The sequence below is a fragment of the Paroedura picta genome, chromosome 12, assembly GCF_049243985.1.
Source record: "Paroedura picta isolate Pp20150507F chromosome 12, Ppicta_v3.0, whole genome shotgun sequence".
Lineage (NCBI taxonomy): Eukaryota > Metazoa > Chordata > Lepidosauria > Squamata > Gekkonidae > Paroedura > Paroedura picta.
In genome coordinates this window covers 31,126,826-31,147,236 of record NC_135380.1, presented here as the reverse complement: position 1 = coordinate 31,147,236, position 20,411 = coordinate 31,126,826, and the positions used below count along the sequence as shown (strand labels likewise).

Here is a 20,411-nt window from a genome sequence, read left to right as displayed (position 1 = left end):
GTGCATTTCTGCCCTCTAGTGGAGGCAGAAGACTTGAGAGCTGGTGAAGGCAGAGAAATAAATACCTGGACAACTCAAGCAAATTTACACAGCTAGGCTGATGGCTGAGACGGAGATGGCCAAGTTGACTGACTAGTGGCAATTTCTCTACATGTTACTGTCTGAATGGTCTGAATCATTGGCACAAGTTGCTCAGCCAAAATGAAACTGGCACTGTGAGAGGTTTTTCTCACCTGAACTGACCATGCACTTCTTTCACGAAAGATCTACTACTTGTTAACTTTCTGTTGCTGGCATCTTCCGTCAGAATGCTGGTTTGCGCTCTGTAACATTGCTGCAACACAGCCAGCAAATGGGCTGTGAACACAGTGAAACGCGGTGGCTATTTGTAGGCAGTCGTACAAAACTATAGCCAGTTTGTCAAGTCTGTTGTGCCATTAAGCCACATGGCCCATTGTAATCTTTTGCATAGGTCAGCTGCCATGGCTGCCATTTTCCAGAACAGACTTCCAGCAAGTCCCTAACTGGGCTGGGATTTTTACTAAGGCCACCAAAAGCGGAATGCAGTGTTGTATAGGGAGATGACATGGAGAACACATTTTCCCAGCTTGGATGGGAATGGTCTCGAACACCGATGCATCCTGAGCTGTTTGTTGGGGTGGTCACCTTTTAAACCATTCTTGCTCCAGTGCCTTTAATTGCTCTTTGACATGCAGAAATGAAGCTGCCAGTGTTTTTTTTTTTCCTGGCAGGGAAATGAAGTCACAAGCACACAAACACAGGTATTCAAGGGAAAGCAGCAGGGCAAGTAATAACATATGGTAGTCCTATTGACTGTAAGCGGGGGGGGGGGGGGGTCCAGTGAAAGAACCTGTTGAAAAAAACACAGGGGCTGCTGGCTTGTGTCGGCCACATTGTGCAGATCTACCGTTCACACAAGTCTCAGCATAGCTCCTGTGCTTTCAGCATGCCTATCATACCAGCCTGTACCCACTCACAGAACTGGCCGAGAGGCCACTGGCTCTCTCTGCATCCAAAAGTCAGGCCCCTCCGACAGTTAGCTTCACCTTATCAATCAGTGCAATCCAGAGCTAAACAAAAGATGCTCGTAGCTATAGAGCCTTGTACAAACACACAGCAGTCTTCCTTCCTTGCCCGGGATGGGTTGTTCTCTCTCCGTACCCACCCCAGTGGGATCATGTATTTGTATGTGTTTCAGCACTTCTGGAGAACCGTGTGGCACTCATCTGCTCTCTGCCTTTTGTCTCTGCATGGAAGCAGAGTGGGGCTTTTTCCCCCACACCAACAATGGGAGGAAATGTGCTTGGGGCTAGCTGGAAGTGCCTGGGGCACACAGAATGCATGGAGATAGATCTGCCTGGGAAGGCGGCCGCCTCCGTGATAAACTCCGGAAGCCTCACCTAGTGGGGAAGGAAGCCTAAGAAAGCTTGGGGCCTGAGGTTTTGGCTGGGAAGCAGGTTCCCACGGCTCGGCCTGTAGTATAGAGCAGAAATGAATGGGATGCGTGGATTCTCAAGCAAAATCCTCTCCAACTGCTTACAACTGCGCTCTCAAGGCATTGATGTTATGCACAACTATAGGAGAATGAGTACTTTTGGAAACAATGATCCCAGCCCCCGGACTTGTTGGGTGGCCTTCAGCCAGTCCATTTTCTCAAAGCTGAAACTACTTTGCAAGGTTGTTGTGAACAGGAGGGGAAAGGACAGGGCATGTCAGCCTCAGCTCTATAGAGGAAGGATAAGATAAAAATGAAATAAGAATAATTAAAATGTACATGCACAACACTGTGCGTGAAGAGAGAATGGATGCTCCTGTGGAGGTCCAAAGTGCATTTGTCAGTGAGTGTTGCCCTTGGGTTTATGAATAGTTGGAAAACACAGAAAGAGAACAGCTTTTGAAAGAGAACACCTTTTTATTAACATAAAATTAGGCTGCCTAAGGAGGTGGTGAGCCCCCCCTCACTGGCAGTCTTCAAGCAAAGGTTGGATGCACACTTTTCTTGGATGCTTTAGGATGCTTCGGGCTGATCCTGCGTTGAGCAGGGGGTTGGACTAGATGGCCTGTATGACCCCTTCCAACTCTACGATTCTATGAAAATTCAAAAACTGGGTTTTTCTTTATTTTTTTAAAAAATTGTCCTATTTGCATAGTGTCTGAATTGCTTTACAAAATTAAGAACAAACTGCTGTTAAAAAACAAGACGGTTGTTAAAAAACAATAATTGAAAGACATCATTGAGTTTTATACTACTAAGTTAGGAATTGCAAGACTTAATTTTTTTAACAAACGATCTTGCAATATTTCTTTTTGCTTTTTAATCCAGCGAGCTCAGCTCTTGCAAAGCATTACCGCCGTCATCACCAGTTATTGAATTTTCAGCATATAATTGGGTTAGCCTAGTTTGTAATGCTCTTCTATGCCATGGTCCTGAGGGGTATGTGTACATATGTACATAATGAACAGTAACTAAGGCACACACTCTTCTCTCCCCACCACCAACAGCAACAGCACATGCTGGACCCTGGTTGTGTCTGTGCCCAAGAAGCCATGGCCGTCTGCAAAAGGATGAACAAGAACCTGTAAGTATGAGGCCTGATCATCCCAAATTACCAGCAGTGTGCTCTAAGCGTGGGTTTTTGTGCCGCAGTCCAAGCACTTCATTGCTAAGACAGCCATGCCCTTTTAGCTGAGAAGCCAGGGACTTGCTGAATTCTCACTGACAATGGAAAGGTGATTCTCTACAATTGGTGCGAGGGAGGGTTATGAGTCATCACTCAGTGGTGCAGTATTGGCCGGGTATACAGAAGGTTCCAGGGTCAACTCCTGGCATCTGAAGTTAAAAGAACCAGGAAGTGGGTAATGCAAGGGGCTTCTGCCCAAGACTAGCCCAAGTTCACCCTTGAGAAGCGCAAAAAAGCGGCAGAGAAGAGCGAGACAGGACAAGGACGAGGAGGGGCCAGGAGGCACGATCATATTTAGTGTTACGCCATTCATCTGGCGTAACGCTATTTTTACAAATGTGCGGTAATGCTGCATGTGTTCACTCAGCACAATCTTTCCTGTGAGAAAGTGAGCAACCCTCCTACAGTGGAATCATGAGCAGAGTTACCCCATTTTTAGTTCATACAGGGTGTAGAGAGCCAGCGTGGACTCTGATCTGGAGGACTGGGTTTGATTCCTCACTCCTCCATATGCAGCCAGCTGGGTGACCTTGGGCTAGTCACAGTTTTCAGAGCCAGAGTCAGCTCTTAGGGCTGTTTCTGCAGAACAGTTCTCTTAGAGCTCTCTCACCCTCACTACCTCACAGGGTTGTCTGTTGTGGGTAGAGGAAGGGAAAGGTGTTTGTAAGCTGCTTCAGGAATCCTTTGGGTAGAGAGAAGTGGGATATAAAAGAACAGCTCTTTTAATTCTTCATGGTCCCCCAACATGGTGTCCACTGACAACATTCCTGGTGCCTGTTCAGTGTTTTTAGAAAGTGGACAGTCTCAGGGCTTTTGCCCAGTGGGCCTTGCAATTGGCCCCTGGAGATGAGTGACAATATAGACTTTTTAAAAAGTTGCTTGACAGCAGCCACCACACAGCACAGGGATCTTCACTACATGGCTGAAAGCAAGTTCTCTATGTGCCAGGAAATATTTTAAAATATGTTCATTTTTAAGGGATCCTGTTAAATAGCGCTTCTGCCTGAAATGTTGAAGAATTACTGCTAGACTTACTCATTGCCTCAGTCCCTGACTTTTTGTCGTTGCTCCAACCACTGTGTTGGAATTCCCAAGGTACTTGTTGGCTCCAGAAGGTTGGGGACCTCTTTAGCCAGCAGCCCTTACTGCAGTGGTTCTCAACCTGGGGGTCGGGACCCCTTTGGGGGTCGAATGACCCTTTCACAGGGATTGCGGCAGAGCAAGCAGCTTGGTTGGGGGGGGGGGTGCCATCCACGGTCAGTTTTGGTTTAATTTCTGTGAAAGAACACTTGAACACTTGCATAATTTTATACTTGGGGTCACCACAACATGAGGAACTGTATTAAAGGGTCGTGGAAGTAGGAAGGTTGAGAACCACTGCCTTACTGGCTTGCAGTTGTCTTAGTCCAGGACTGTTAGTGTAAGGTGGCCAAATTTAATGGTGAGAGGAATGCCCTCTGCACATGTTTTTTGTTGTTTCATATTTCCCTAGATGTGATCCTCTGTTTATAGGCATTCCCTTACATGCTGGTAATGGAATTCATGGGCTCAAAGGTGCTGCTTCCTTGCAGTTTATTTTTAAATATATATATATCCACCAGCCCCTTTCCCCTCTCCCACTCCTGATTAATCTGCACCATCCAAACCAGATGTACCAGGGAAAGCCAAGCCCACCCCACCCCCTTTTGCTATCAATACACAGCTGACCTCTGATGACCTTGTAGGGTTTTGGAAGCAAGAACAGTGCTGAGGCGGTTTGCCATTGCTTGTCTCTCCAGAGCAACCCTGGACTTCCTTGGAGATCTCCCATCCAAAATCTAGCCTGCTTAACTTCTGAGAGCTGACATGGTCAAGCTAGCCAGGGAATAGAAGCCAGGTCAGGGAACAGAAAGGCCTACTAGTGCAAATGAGCCAAGCAGCATGGGGAAGGCTACACATACTGGCAGCTTCCCCAGGGTGCTATCCTCCTCTGCAGATTTCTGGAAAAGGGGTGTGTAAATCCACAGTGTAAAGGGGGAAGATTTCCTTCATTTCTGTATAATTGAAGGAAAGTAATGGTTCCTTTAAGAGTCCATACTTAGCATATGCTCAAAGATCCTCTCCTTATGTTGCCCTTAAACACAAACCAACCAGCTACCAAAGCTGCTTTATATCAGGAGGGGAAAGGTTCTCTTTGAGAGGGCTCGGAAGCAATCAGTCAAAGCCACTTTTGGATTCAGTGCCATTCCCTAGGGCTTGCCTACTCTGGGTTGGCGAATGCCTGAGGAGGGCAGGGTATAATGCCCCACAGCCCACCCTCCAGAGCAGCCATTTCCTCCAGGGGACCAGATCTCGGTTGTTTGGAGATTAAGTGGCAGTCCAGGAGATCTCCAGCACACCCCCCCCCCCCCCCCCGTCTCTTTGCGGCACTTTCCTTCTTGCTTGCTAGCATCTCCGGCCTGGCGAATTCGCAGGACTGCCGTCTTCTCATGGCAGCAGCCTTTGCTTTGCAACAACTTGAGTCCTCCTAAACCATTTCCCGTTTTACTTCTCCAACGCTTTACCGAAAGGACAGGCAAAGAAACTTAGATTCGTGCGTGGGGAATAGATTCGTGGGGAAGAAGAGGGCATCGGGCTAGCTTCGAAGCGTGGCTATGAGCATGCGCGGCAAGGGCCGAGCTCGTTCAGTAGCCGGCAGTCGGAAAACTTAACCATTTTGCCCTGAGTGTGCAGCTGCTGTGGCGGGGCCTGGCCGCGAGGTGCCGCTGTTTCCACGCTTGTCTGCGGATGGGCGGAGAGGCTGCAGTTGCTCACAGCTGCGCTGTTAAGGCTGCAGCAGCAGAGTCAGGGTCCAATTCCTGTAGCATAACTTTGCGCTTTGCATGTGTGAACAGGAGAGTGTCTTTGCCTGCCCCTTAAAACGGGGGAGTCTGGTGGCTTCTGTATCCCCCCTCAGCCTCTTGTAGCTGGAGCATACTCAGAAACTTCCTCCCTAAGATGTATCCCGCTGTCCGGGGCGTTTCGGAGTGGTACTTGGCCAGGTAAGATGAGTCCCCTCTTGGAGATGGGGGAACCGGTCGTGCTTCCGACCAGTCTCCCACAAAGCAGCAGCAGACGACATATTTCAAAAGAGACCTGCTGTTTGTGTCGGACTCCTTAGGAAAAGTGCTTTTGATAGGCACAGGGGCTTGAGTGTGTGGATGAGAAACCTCTCTGCTCAGCCTAGTGCGTTTCCTTGGCTACTCAGCTGCCCAGAAATATCTTCTGTGTGCCATGGGCGCTTTGTCACATTTCACGTTTCCAGCTCTGGGCTGTGGGGGTTGGAGCCACCAGTGAGTCTCCATCCCGACTGTGTTTGCTCTGCAATTAAATTGCTGTGCAATTTATTTTGCCTCCCCTGAATATATGTTCTTTTATATGTGAGAGAGAGTATGGGCTGAGGAGAGAAAGTAGGTGTTTCCTTTGAAAATAATTCTATGAAGGCAATTCTGTGTTCCAGGAGCTGGGAGGGCAGCAGGAGGTCTGTTCCTTTGAGTGGAAGGCTTGAGGGGGTGGGGGCACGATCGGGGGGGGGGGGCAGCAGCCATGACTCCTTCAGTGCTCCCTTATTCTTGGTTTCCTCTTATAAATACATGGCAGGACGGGAATCCTTCACATGACAGCCTGGATGGAAGAATGCTAAAGTGTGTGCATGTGGAGGGTCTCCATGCAAAATTCAACTCACATATCCTATGCTTTGGGGGCTGTTACAGTGGCAACCAGAACGTGAAGTTTGCTTAATAAACTCGTCCTTGGGACGTCAGGTAGGAAAGTGCTTACCTAAGCTAAAAGATGCTGGCTACTGCACATCTCTGGAGGGGCAATAGATAAGATTTGCAAATAAGAAACAATGGAGGAGGGAGTAGAAAGTATTCTACTGATTCCCTGCAGTAGTTGGAAATAACTTGTTTTCCCTGGCAGATATTGATTTGTTTAGTCGTCTTCCAAACTGTAGCATCTGGCTTGGATCACTTACTTGAGTACTCTTTAGTGCAGGTACCTTCTCTTATTCCCTTGTTTGTGGCCAGTAGTGTGGGGAGTGGGAATTCTTCTCCATTTGGAGATGGATGGATTGGACCCGGCCTTTATGTTTCCTGCAGTGCAGTTTTTTACGGACAGATGGGCTGTGTTGAATTCTTACAATGCTCTAGGCATTGTACAAAAATTTTAGCAAAAAAAAAGTCCGTGCTCTCAGGCTCACAAGGTTAACTAGTGTAGTTTTAAATAGTGTATTATTGAATGGAGTCTTATTTGCCTCACTCTTTTAGATCTGAAAGGTATAAAGATGAAGTAATGAACAACATTACTTTTCTGTATAAGTAGAAAGAAACATTTCACGGCTGGTTTATGGAGACCCTGTAATGTTTTAAGGGCAAGCAATGTTTAGATATGGCTTACCATAGCTGTCCTCTGTGTCCAGGCCCTGGAATTCCCTGGTGGTCTCCCAAGCAAATTCTAGCCAGGGGCTTAGCTTCCCAGATCTGACAAAATCGGGCTAAAGGTAAAGGTATCCCCTGTGCAAGCACCGAGTCATGTCTGACCCTTGGGGTGACGCCCTCTAGCGTTTTCATGCAGACTCAATATGGGGTGGTTTGCCAGTGCCTTCCCCAGTCATTACCGTTTACCCCCCAGCATGCTGGGTACTCGGGCTAGCCTGTGCTTATCCAGGTTAGGACACCTTTTCTGTATGCCAGGCAATGAAACTAAGAGAGAGGACAACATAGCGGTAGAGTGCCACACTTGAAGATTTATCTGCAACAATCCACCTAACCGTGAAATTGAACCAATCTCTCAAACTACGCCTATGCTACTTTGCTGGGGTGTTGTGATGCTAGGATAGCCTCATATATATGTATGGCTTGTAGACTGTAGATGAAGAATTTATTCCCACCTTTGGAGAGGGTGGCGCGGGATGTGAAAAGCTGGTTAATTAAATGAGGACTGTTTCCCTCACCTCCCTGCATAGCTTTACCTGTCACAGGTCAGAAAATTGAAATGGCTGGGAAGGTCTCAGATGGCTGTGCTTTCTGGCCATTAAGAGTGGGAGAAGGATGTTTAGTCTGCTTTAGGGTCAGGCTTCAAGGCCGCTTCATATAAACCTAGCACAAAAGCCCTCCTGGGAAAGAGAAATGTACAACTGAGTGAAGATCCCCAGCAGTGTGAGTCAGTACTTTGTGTGATGACCAGGGCTGGCCTGCCTCATAGGATTGTTGTGTGGATTACCTGAAGGAGGGCAGGAAAGAGCCACGTGTGCAGCTCTGAACGCTTTGGAGCAGGGGTAATCAATCTGTGGTACTCCAGATGTTCATGGACTACAATTCCCATGAGCGTTTGCTGGCAGCGGGTCATGGGAATTGTAGTCCATGAACATCTGGAGGACCACAGGTTGACTACCCCTGCCTTGGAGGAAGGGTCGTATTCAAGCGGGCCGAGCCGTGCCGCCGCTTTCGAGGGCCTCCCTGTCCTCTGTGGCGGCGCCTACGCGGCTCGGCCACGGGTGGGCGGCGTTGCGCGCCCGGCAGCGCTTGGGCCGGCTCGGGGCTTCCAGACGCGCGGCTATTAATAGCAGCTCCGGGGAGGCGGCGTCGCGGCCCGCCCTGCCCGGAGCGTCGGCGCACGTGTAGCCGGGGAGGCGGCGGCGGGGCTGGAGCGGCGCTCGCGGCCCGGGCAGAGGCAGAGGCAGGCAGGCTGCGCTGGAGGCAGGGACGGCGCCGAGCTCGCCATGCCCTTCTTTCGGGACCCGGCCAAGCCGCAGCCCGTCGAGTTCCACGCCGAGATCTTGCTGGCGCCGCCGCCCCGGGGGCTTCGCTTCGGCGTCAGCCTGCAGCGGCGGCACACGATGAAAGAGTAGGTCGTCGGGGCCGGAGAGAGGAGGGGGCGCGCCGAGATGCCCGGGGGACGGGGGGTTGGACGCGTTTTGGTAGGATGGAGAGGCTGCGTTGCCTCTGAGCCTATGCAGAGCGCCTTCTCCTCTCCCCGCAAAGCTCTTTGTTTAGCGACCTAGGTGTTAGCAAGACCTGCGAGTTTAGGCTTGCTCTTGGTGGCGGGTGGGGGGTTCGACGGGAAGCCCTCTGCTCGCGCTCGGGGGGGCTTGTGCCTAGTTGCGCTGCCGAGCAGACCCAGCTTGGCTTAGAGGAGGAAAACTTTTTCGGCTGGCTTGCACCTGGCAGGCCCCATTTTTCAGTGTGTGGGGCGGGGGCAGGAGTCAAGTCCCATTAGCTGGGGGAACTGCTGATACCGTCTTTTGCCCGGCCACTAATCCGCCCTGGCTTGTGCTCGCAGGGCCAAAGATATGAAGAACCGTTTGGGCATCTTCCGGCGGCGGAACGAATCTCCTGGAGGACACCCCCAAAGCAAACTGGACAAAGTCCCGAAGTCGCTGAAGTAAGTCTTGGGTCTGGTGGGCAGGAGATGCGGGGCTTCTCTTTCCGAGGGAACAAGTAGAGTGCATTTCACCGCTCCAGGCATATGGCTTCTTGCTCTACATACACCCCAAAATCCAAAGAAGCAAAGCTGGGCTTTGTTCTCAGTAAGAACATCATTCTCCCTTCTCCACCTCTGCTTTGTTTGCGAATCACCCCTCAAAAGTCAGTTCCTAAATACCCAGTGATTTGATGGAGATTGCAAGAGCCTACAGGCCACAGTCCCAAAGTGTCAGCCTGGAAATTTCCCCCTTTGTTTGACTTCGCTCTGACTCTCTTTGTGGATGCTGCTCATAGCTCTGAAGGGTTTCTGGCAATAGGGTGAACTGGCATGGATGGAGCAGATTTTGGACCAATTCAGAACTTCATGATGTTTTTAAAACTGCTGAGTGCTTTTGTATTTTTCCTGGTGAGATGAGACGTTTCAGTCATTTTTTTTTTTTTGCAATATTAATTTTTACACCTTGGTTTTTATAAAATTCCAGATATTGATAAATGCATGTTTGGAAAGTTAAGCACTTAAAGGAAAGAAGAGTTCCAAAATGGAACATGGGGGGGGGGGGGGGGGCGGGACAGGAGTCTGTTTACTTTTATGTGTAAGGAAATTGAACAAATAGTTTTTGAGAAAATTTCTCTGCAAAAGCTCTTTCTTTGAAGAGGGTATTGTACCTGGTATGGGAAGGATATTTTCTTCTGCCTGTCATTCCAGTCTCTCTTTCAAATCAGGCAATCTCTTTCTCTCCTCTCCACCCCCAATAGGCCAACTCTGGAAGAAGCCCTCAAATGGGGAGAGTCTTTGGAAAAGCTGCTTCAACATAAATGTAAGGACTTTGGGTTCTGAACATTTCTTGAAACAGACAAAGAGCCTGGTGCCCCCTTAAAAGTGAACAAGCTTCATTGTGGCAAAGCCTTCTGAGAGCCAGGCTCACTTCGCTTTGTCAGATGTGTGAGGTTAGCAGATGCAGTTCCATTTGGCCAAAAGTTCTAGCAGTGGCTGATGCTTCTGGGAAGCTCTTAAACTGGGGGGGGGGGGGGAGGGTTAGGAAGATAGTAGCCCTTTCCTCTCACTTGTCCCCAGCATATGATGTTCAGAGATCTGCTGTCTTTGCATATGGAAGTTTCCTGTTAGAAGCAGTTGCTCTGTATCTAGTAGAGGGGCTGAGGCTCAGTGGTCGAGCATCTGCTTGGCATGCAGAAGATCCCAGGTTCAATCCCATGCTTCTCTAGTCAGAAATACTAGACTGTAGATGATGTGAAAGACCTCTGTCTGAGCCCCTGGAGAGCTGCCGTTCTAAGTAAACAATACTGAATTTAATGGACCAAGGGTCTGATTCAGTATGAGGCGGCTTCATGTGTAGAGGGATACCTTTTCCCCCGTGGGTTGGGAGGGGCTCCAAAGGATAGCAGGCCAGGGCTGTTGGGAAGACATCCCTGTTTCCAAGCATGGCTGCTTTGGATTTCAAGGCTGTGCCTCCTTCCTTCCAGATGGTTTGGCGGCCTTTCGTGCCTTCTTGCGCACTGAGTTCAGCGAGGAGAATTTGGAGTTCTGGCTTTCGTGCGAGGACTACAAGAAGATCAAATCCCAGTCCAAAATGACATCGAAAGCCAAGAAGATCTTTGCGGAGTACATTGCTATTCAATCTTGCAAAGAGGTGAGTGAAGGAATGGGGGGGGGGGTTTAAGATAAGCAGGTGTCTTGTTCATGAAGAGCAAACTTAGCTTCTATTCCGCCTTCCTCCTTTGTCTAGAGCAGCCATTCTCAAGCTTTTTCCGGCCATGGTTCTTTTAGGAGTTCTTCTCAGGGCCTCTTTTCCAACAAGGACTCAACCCAACATAAACAGATGGACAGAAAATCATTGATTATTGAGCAGCAATAAAGGGTGAACGTTCTGACATGCTGTAAAAACTTTTTAAATAGACTGCATGAAATTATTAGAACATTCAACCAAGAGAAGCATGTACATTCATTTTTTTTTCTTGAATGCATTAATTCAAGCACACAGAAAGGAACAGATTACATGATTTCTTTTTCTTTCCCTTGACAAAATTCGCACTTTCTAGAAATTAATGATGTCGTATGTGACAAAGAGGATTTCATTGGTTCAGGTCCTGAGACCCCCCCCCCCATAAACCCTTTGAGCTCCCCATCTCACATTTTTCAGTGTGTGGCCCCCTTCAAAGGTGCCAGGTCTCCCCAGGGGGCCATGTGGCCCCCACTGAGAATGGCTGCTCTAGGGCAGGGGTAGTCAACCTGTGGTCCTCCAGATGTCCATGGACTACAATTCCCATGAGCCCCTGCCAGCAAACGCTGGCAGGGGCTCATGGAAATTGTAGTCCATGGACATCTGGAGGACCACAGGTTGACTACCCCTGGTCTAGGGCATATGTGAGGCAACCCCCGCCATATAACAGTGATTCTAGCCAGTGTGCTGTTCCTCCATCCGCAATAACAAGGACTTCTGCACCCACTCTGCAGCTCTGGTTTGAGACTCAGGACAGTGTCAGAGTCAACATAAAGTGTCTTCAGATGCACCTTGGGTTACAGAATGTAGCAACACCCAGGGAGTTCATCTGAAGGCCTAAATACAAGTTATGTTTTCCTCACAATCTCCTGGGAATCCTGTCCGTCTGTGAATTCCATGCTCAGAATTCAATGCCCAGGCATGTGGAGCCCCAGTTTGGAGTGGGACCATGGTGTATGAAGAGACTGAAACCCTCCATTAGACATTTTCCTGGTGTAAAATGGCCCCTGGAAGCTGCTGTCTGCTGTATTGGGAGCAGTATGGGTACCCCCTGGCTCCATGTCAGTTTCCCCAGTGGAGCAAATAGATGCTGCCCAGGCCAGCCTCAGGTAGAAAAAAATGGCTCGGGGAGAAGGCTGAAACAACCTCTCGTTGTGCACTGCACTGCAGTCCCACTCCTCCATGGCTGGGAATTGGGTTCTGAGCACAGGGCTCTCAGATAATATTGTATTGACAGGACTCAGGGAAGATGTGAGGAAACACACCGTATGGCTCCCAAAGAGTTATGGGTCCCATCGAAGCGGACAGATCCGGCCTGTAAGACGGAGCACTTCCGCTAGGCTTTTGGTTGAGGCCAGGCCGACAGATGATCTGGCCCCTCCTTGAAGGCTCCCTATAGCATCACCTCTGCAGATATACAGTGGAGGTGGGGGGAGGTTTTGGGATGTGATTATTATTTGTGGGGGTGGCATTATGCTTTTACTGTTAGACTCCACGAGCCGCAGGCTGGAAGTGGCGGCCTCAAAATGTAATTACATTATAAATAAATATAAATAAATAAATAGTTGGGCCGTCGGTCTGGCGCTGAAAAAATACTGTTCCCAGCTTTAGTGAAAATTGAATTTTTAGAAACCCAGACATAGTTCTTTGAGACTGAATGTTGATTCATATCCATCTATATTGGGGCTGCATTGAGAGGCTCCCAAGCAAACAAACGAGAAAATTGGGGGAGGCTTTCATGACCCCTTTTGAGGGCCTCACCCATGAATTAAGAGGTAGCCATGGAGAGAGGAAGTATTTCTCTCTGCATTGTGTGCATCTAGTCTGGGGTTTCATGCCGTTTTACCTGCTGTGGTTTTCCTGAAAGAATTCTGGGGAGTAGAACTTAGGTAAACAAGGAGCCAGGCTGACAGGTTTATTGTGGTGGAAGCTTTCATGGACATCATCAGATTCCAGAGCATCTGCTGCACTAAGCATGTTTAGTGTTAGAGGAGCTACAGAAATCCATATTGGTTTGTGTTGCGATAGATTCTCAAGGCTGCACTGTAAAAGCGCCGTGTTTGAGATTCCTGGCACCCCTCCCTTCCCTCGAGAGCTAGAATTCCCAGGGGCTCCCTTGGAAGAGAGAACAGCTGCAAATACCTTCCCAACCTGTGGCAGCTGTGGGAGAACAGACATGTCAGTCAACACCGCCACCATCCACTTGCTTGCCTGTCTCCGACTCGCTGGTCTGCCAAGCAGCCAGCTAGTCTGCTTTCATAACTTCTACTGCTATGGACGGAAACAGGTTGAGCCGTTATTCTGTCTCCCAAAGAGCTCCACTTTGTTACCATGTTAGAGGAGGCTTAGCTAGCTGCTAGCAGGTTGGAGACAGGGTAGCAAGCAGATTTGGTGATCTTGACCCCGAGGAATAGGCTCTTGTGTCTGTTGTCCCACTGCTGCAACAGGTTTGGCCAACATTTGCAGCAACATCTGTGAACCAGAGATGGTAGTGGAGTGTGTGCACACAACATCAGCAAGGGCTATTTATTTAATTATTTATTCATCGCATGGTGTATGTAGCGTGGCCAGAACATCCGGGTTTGTCTGGCAGCCAGGCAAGGATGTTCAGAGGTGGTTGCTGTTGCCTGCCACCCCTTTAAAGTCTCCCTTCCAAATACTAGCCAGGGTTTGACCCTGCTCGGCTTCCAAGATCTGACGGGATCAGGCATGCCTGGGCTATCCAGGTCAGGGCGCTGGCAAGGGTGCCTTGGCTGCATCCCTTTCGACTCAGTGCAAACCTGTCTGTGCAGCCAAACAGATGTGACCTGAAGTTTCCTTTTGCTAGTTCAGCTGTTCCACCCAAGTCTGCCCTCCTTTCTGCTGCTGATTTAGAACTGACAGTACAGTTTCTGCTCTAGCACCTAAGTAAAGTCACTGATGTGTCTCTTTATGGTACCTGCTTTTCCAGGTTAACCTGGACTCCTATACTCGGGAGCACACCAAAGAAAACATGCAAAACATCACCCGAAGCTGTTTCGATCTTGCCCAGAGGCGTATCTACGGGCTGATGGAGAAGGACTCTTATCCCCGTTTCCTGCGCTCAGAGCTGTACTTGGAACTCATTAATCAGAAGAAGCCCAGCCCTGTGTTGTAGAGGGGAATGGGACCTGCTTCTCCAGGAAGACTGTATGGGAGGTGTATGTTTACATATGAGTGGTGGCTGCCTTTTGGTAGAGGACTACCAGGCCGCGGAAGCCATACCTGCTCTGGAAGGGACCTGGGGTTAGAGAGCTAAGTAGTCAGGCACCATCCCATCCTGGAACAGCATTATTTTTTCCTCTCTGGTACGACAATGTCCTAGCGAACAGGGCTAAGGGTCCGTGATCCCACCAGACCACTGTGAAATTCAACGCTGTCTTTCCCCCTCCTACACCCTGGAGATGGCTTGAACACAGGGACCCCAGATGGAACCAGATGGCTTTCTTGGGCAGGCGAGCGACGTTGCCATTTCTTCTTCTTGGCGATTCAAAGAAGGAAGGCTTGCAGTCTAGGACAAATCAGCACTTCGGTATCTGTGCTCTGCTCTGCTCCTTTTGTGACTCGACCAGCAGACCAACGGCTTCTCTCTTCCTTCTCCACCTGCCCCAAATAATTGGTCTCCAGGGTTATTTATTGAACTATTCTACCCGGATGCACAACCAGTTGTGTCTGGGCGAACTTGTCAACTTTGTTAAGTCCCCCCCCCCTTTGTTTTTTTTAATTTAAGTGCAATATATTTGGTTTCTTTTTTAATGTGTGTCCTGTTTGGGGGTGGGGGTGTCTCGCAGTGGAATGGGTGTGAATTTTGAGTGTGTTTGGCATCTTTTGTTTTAAACTTCTTGAGTCCTTTCTGAATGTGTTCCACCCCAGCAGCAGGCAGCTGGGAGATTGTTAAAGGGGGGAAGGGTATGCAGAATATCATTGTGGTGGCAAAATTTGTATAGATAGGTCCAGCTGTATAAATCTCTGCGCAGTGTATGTCAGGTTGGGAGAGGGTGTGTGAGAAAGCTGTGTGTGTGTGTGTGTGTGTGTGTGTGAGGGAGAGAGAGAGAGAGAGTATACCTGCTTGGTAGTGTTTGGCCCAGAAGACTCTTATCTGTTCTTCCTCTGAGGAGTCTGCCAGACAGCCTCTTGGCCAAGTGCCTGGTTTACAATTCAGAACCATCTCTGCAGTTAGTGAAAACAATTTTTTTTGGGGGGGGGGGATGTCAAGCTATTTAGGGTAAATAAAGAGATGATAGAACTTCTTCTTGGCTTCCTTATTTCTTCCTGTTTTCTCCCCTCCCTTCCCCTTGCTTAATTCCAAGGGCAGTTCCTGGCTTTTGGCAATTGAGCTGTGACCTCAGTGACTCCCTCATTCAAATAAGAGAGCTTTTCTTCTCACAAATAGTTCCAGGACAAGTTGAGGTCATGCCACTGCTTGTTCCACTTCTAGCTATAGGAGAGCTGTTTTTGGTTATTATAGGAGTAGATCAGGGGTAGTCAAACTGCGGCCCTCCAGATGTCCATGGACTACAATTCCCAGGAGCCCCTGCCAGCGAATGCTGGCAGGGGCTTCTGGGAATTGTAGTTCATGGACATCTGGAGGGCCGCAGTTTGACTACCCCTGGAGAAGATCATCTTTACCTGTTCTGAGGCAATTCTCCTGTAGCATTATTGCTCAAATTTCACAGCTGGGTAAGTAAGCTAGGGCAATATCCATGCAATGGAGAAGTTTAATGTAAGCCTTCCTTGTGTTTCTAATCTGGACAGCCAGGCTTGATTGCCTGCTCCTCCACATGAAGCCAGCTGGGTGACCTTGGACACAATGCTGTTAGAGCTGTTCTCGAAGAGCAGTTCTTTCAGGGCCCACTCAGCCCCACCTTCCTCACAGGGAGGCTCTTGTGGGCAGTGGAAGGGAAGGCGATTGTAAGCTGCTTTGGGACTCATTTGGACAGTGAAAAGCAGAGTATAAAAACCAACTCTTCTGAGTTGGTAGTGATGGGGAGGCATGAGTGTATACTGCAATCAGTTTAAAAGAACTTTTTTGGATTGTGCCCTAGGTGTAAAGGCAAGGAAAGTGTGGATCAGAGCTATCTAACTTGAGACACGTTGATTTTTGGTAAAGTATCTGTACTGCCATTCACACTTTGATCCATCCCCACATTGTTGGCTAATGCACTTTAAATGCACTTTAGATGTCCTGTTTCGCACAAAAAAATCCAGCTGTGCAACACTAAAAGTACATTAAAAGAGCCTCTTGTGGCACAGAGTGGTAAGGCAGCCGCCTGAAAGCTTTGCCCATGAGGTTGGGAGTTCAATCCCAGCAGCCGGCTCAAGGTTGACTCAGCCTTCCATCCTTCCGAGGTCGGTAAAATGAGTACCCAGCTTGCTTGCTGGGGGGTAAACGGTAATGACTGGGGAAGGCACTGGCAAACCACCCCGTATTGAGTCTGCCATGAAAACGCTAGAGAGCGTCACCCCAAGGGTCAGACATGACTCAGTGCTTGCACAGGGGATACCTTTACCTTTACCTTAAAAGTACATTATCCAGAATGGGCCTATGACTCTACTTCATGGAGCCCACAATCAACACCCTACATACACTTATTGTAACACTTTCAGAATAAAAGCAAGCTAAGCTGCACCAACATTGGTCCCCAAAATCTGAACACTTGCTACCTGGATGTCACTTGGCAAGGCCAATAAAGATGTGGCAAAATAAGCAGCCCTTGGAAGGAGATTCTGCAATCTTGGTGCCATCCCCTAAAAGGACCTGTCTTGTCTAACCCCTCCTCCCTCCTCCCCCGTGAATGGTGGATCACAAAAGTTGACCTCCAGTAATGTCTTGGGTGTGTGGGGCGGGCTCATGTAGCTTAAATCTATTCCAGACCATTTAGGTCTTTAGAAGTCAAATCCAATGCTTTAAACTAGGCCTTTTGGCTCAGTTTCAACCCCCTCTGGGCCTTATTCTAGATTGCTTAGAGCAGTTTGCCCCTAATAATTTCCTCCCTCCTGTAGTCTGAGCCTGCAGTTGTTTCCAACCTAATGTAAATGGAACATCATGAAAGGCACAAGGAGCAGGCTGGGTCATTGCCTCAGAAAAGTCAGAGCCAATCAATGTGCATAAACGGCCTGAAAAGTACACGGGCAATGATGCTACAAGCAGCCCTGGATCAGAGCTGGGACACCAGATCTTCAAGAGCAGTCCGGTCTGTGCACTCACTGCTGGGTCAGCATTCCTTACAGTCATTTATAGCTTGTCTTGATTAACTTCATTCAACTCCCTCTCACATGTCCGCGATGGACTTTGGGCACCAGTTCAGCATTCCTCCGCCTCCCCAAACTGATGGAAAGGAGAGAGGCAATTGAGTGTGACGGCTGTGTACTTACTGTGCCCTATTTTAATGTTGCTGCACCACTGTAATCTCACGCGTTTGAAAACTACCTGTTGCGGACTTTGGTCTGACCAAGAGGCAACGTCTCATGTTCCCTGATTGGTGAAGAGTTTCTGCTGCTAATTATTGGAAATTCCAGGATTTCCCCTATGCAAACTGCCCCCGCCCCCTCCATTTAGCATTGTAATTCACGTCGTTATCTAATGGAAATGTTTTCTGCCTTTCAGTGCAGTTTCCAGAGTGGCTCATAAATAGGTTAACCATTTGTCAGTAAGTAACATAGAAAATATATGAATCAACATATTCAAAAGCAGCAATCCTAAAGAGATTTGCACTCTTCTAAAGTCCATTGAAGACAGTGGGCTGTGCTTCAAAAGGTGCAGCTTTGCTGAAGACTGCACTGTAACACATTGAAAGCCAATTGGGAACAACACTGTCTTTGCCTGGTGCCTAAAATGCCTGTTTGGGTCAAATGGATGCAGGAAAGGAGTCAGACAGCTAGTTCCACCACTGAAAGGCACTGTTGTTGTTAGCTGCACGCTTCTCGTAGAAAGAGGAGGATACAGAAGCAGGCCTCTTTGAGATCTCTGCCATATACATTCATGAACAGCAGGTCATCCTTTGGAAGCACCAATTGGATACTTAATACTTTATAGGTCAAAGCCAGCAATTTTTGATGTGTGACTGGAAATAGTGGAATTTTTCTGATATAGTTAAGATATAGTCATCAATGTATCACATAGTCAACGTAGCCTTATCTGTAATTACTTAAAGCTGTAGATTGGGACCATGTTGATAGAAGAGAAAAAGAGCTGTTTTTTTGCACTCCGCTTTTCACTGCCTGAAGTGGCTTACACTCTCCTCTCCCCATAACAGACACCACATGAGGTCAGTGAGGCTGAGAGAGTTCTGAGAGAATTGTGACTGGCCAAAGATCACCCAGCTGGCTGCGTGTGCAGGAGGAGCAGGGAATCAAACGGTTCTCCAGATTAGAGGCTAGCGCTCTTAACCACTGTGCCAAACTGGACCCAAGAACAAGAAGATAAATTAGTCTCTAAACTTGGGGAACCCCTGCAGATTTGCACAGAGACCTGAAACCTTTAATGGGGGGGGTTCCTAATCAACAACTGTCTCTTGGGAGCCTCCCCCCCTCTACTACTTAGCCAGCCTTGATGTGATGGGCTTGTGCCTCCTGCCCCTGACCAAACTGCTGGTAAGGCATCAGTGCTTGAGGTGGGCAGGTGGGCAAGGCAGGGCCGAGCCTCTGCAACCTACCCACTGTCTACTCTCTTGTTGGGCCATGGATATGCTGCAGGGAGTAAACCTCCCATCAAATTTCTTGGGACGTGAGGGGAGAGGGGAGAGGGAAGCAGAGCCCTGTCCAGCAAGTGGTTGGCTCAGCAATGAGACAGTAGGATGGGTTTCCCTCTCCCACCCCGAGTCTCCTGGGTCCCCACTTGTCCCGATGTTTCTAACTCAACCTCACAGGTGAATTCTGGACCTGCTGAAGTTTCCAAGCAGTCTTCAAAGGCAGCCCTACGTAGAACTCACTGTGGGAATCTAATCTGGTTACAACCGGAGTGTGGATAGCTGTGGCCAGATTGTAGGCAAAGGGCTCTTGCTGCCAAACCGACCAGAGCTGGTTCACCGAAGGCAAGTGACGCAAGTCCCTTGGTGACTCAATGCTAGATGACTTCAGCTGAAATGACAATTCAGCAGCCTGCAATAGGATGATAGAGCTCTCTTACTGCTTCTGCAGTCACTGAACAACGAACAAGCACCTGTGATTCTGGCGGAGGCTTGTTTTTATCTGCAATGTTTATTGCTTTTTAAAGTTTCCAAAATGGTCTGGAGAATAAAAACAGTAGAGCAAAAGGTTTTAATTTCCTGCAAAACATGGGAGGAAGGGAAATGGGGGTCTTTGGGGAAATCATTGGGGCAACCACCAAGGAGGCCGGGGACTGGGGATGCTAATGTTGTATCTATTTGAGCTGGCATCCTATGTAGGGCTTTGGTGGCAGATAATGTGCAGGAAGACTCATATGGACGTAGAAAGTATTTCCAACTACTTTCTGGGTCCATTCTAATTTTAAAATGTTTAATTTTAAATAATTTAACAGTGAGAATCAACACTTTAGTCTTTTGGTTCTCTTCTGTGTGTTCCTGAGAAAAGGGTAACTTTTAGGACTGGTCTATTGAATAAAATTTCTACACAGTTTCTAAGGTCAGCCCCAAAGAGACTGCTTTGCACACCAAAGGTATGGGTGATGGGGCTGTGTTTTTATATTTTATATTCAAAGGCGATTAAGATACACAGCTGCTGGTGTGTTGGCCTTGGAACACAGGAAATCTAAACTAGAAGGGTGACAGAAGGCTGAATGCAAGCTCAGCTTCCACTTCCTTTGAAAACGTTGCTGCCTGAGGCGACGTCGGAAATTTTCATCACAGGAGCTGGGAACTGGGTTATGTACACACTACACACCTCTGGCCCAATCTGCCCAGAACAGGCGATTCTCATGAATCACAAAAGCCCTGCTGTATGACGGCTGAAGTTAATGAAATGTCAGTTTACATGGAAGGAAAATGCTCATCTTGCTAGAGGGAAGTGGGCAGGTGGTTTGTTGACGGGCAGGTGCTCTCTTCAGTAAAAGGCAGCCATGTTTTCTAGCCTGAGCAGCTGCGCAATAACGGCGCTTTATTTTTCCACTGGCAAATATTTCCTAGAGTTTCACAGGCCCGTAATTAGCCATGTTAATGTTGATTTATGGGTAGTGGGACGGGAAAGCTGTTGCCAGAGCAGTACTTGAATAACTCAAAGCAGAGATATTTCAGTCTTTGAGGAAGAAGCCATAAATCTCAGGTAGGTAGGAGTGGGAATGGGTTGGAGTTGCCCTGTAGGCTTTCTCAACCAAGGATTTCTTGATGGCTCTGGGTTTCCCGAATAGGTATGAGTTAATTAATATTTAATATATTTAACATTTTAAAACATTTATCAGGTTAAATGACCCAACCATGTTGACCCAACCCCCTCTCCCAAAATGGCAGTGATGGGCCAGGAGGCCATGGGAAGGGGAGGGGCCCCAAGTGGGCGTGTCCATGGCGATGCCTCCTAACCATATTCTGCACGAC

General features: G+C 48.4%; 1 protein-coding gene across 8 annotated transcripts in view; it reads left to right on the top strand.

The window, feature by feature from the left end:
* RGS3 (regulator of G protein signaling 3) overlaps nucleotides 1-15,152 on the top strand; it is an 88,550-nt gene extending 73,398 nt beyond the window's left edge. For 6 of the 8 annotated variants that reach the window (XM_077306031.1, XM_077306030.1, XM_077306032.1 and 3 more), the window contains 5 exons: nucleotides 2,524-2,600; nucleotides 9,003-9,104; nucleotides 9,902-9,963; nucleotides 10,628-10,794; nucleotides 13,835-15,152. In XM_077306031.1, the coding sequence (XP_077162146.1) occupies nucleotides 2,524-2,600; nucleotides 9,003-9,104; nucleotides 9,902-9,963; nucleotides 10,628-10,794; nucleotides 13,835-14,020 (594 nt within the window). In that variant the 3' untranslated portion in view covers nucleotides 14,021-15,152. Of the gene's footprint in view, nucleotides 1-2,523; nucleotides 2,601-5,503; nucleotides 5,723-8,132; nucleotides 8,568-9,002; nucleotides 9,105-9,901; nucleotides 9,964-10,627; nucleotides 10,795-13,834 lie in introns of those variants that run through there. The other 2 variants (XM_077306037.1, XM_077306036.1) reach the window with 2 other exon arrangements.
* Nucleotides 15,153-20,411: the final 5,259 nt, after the last annotated feature.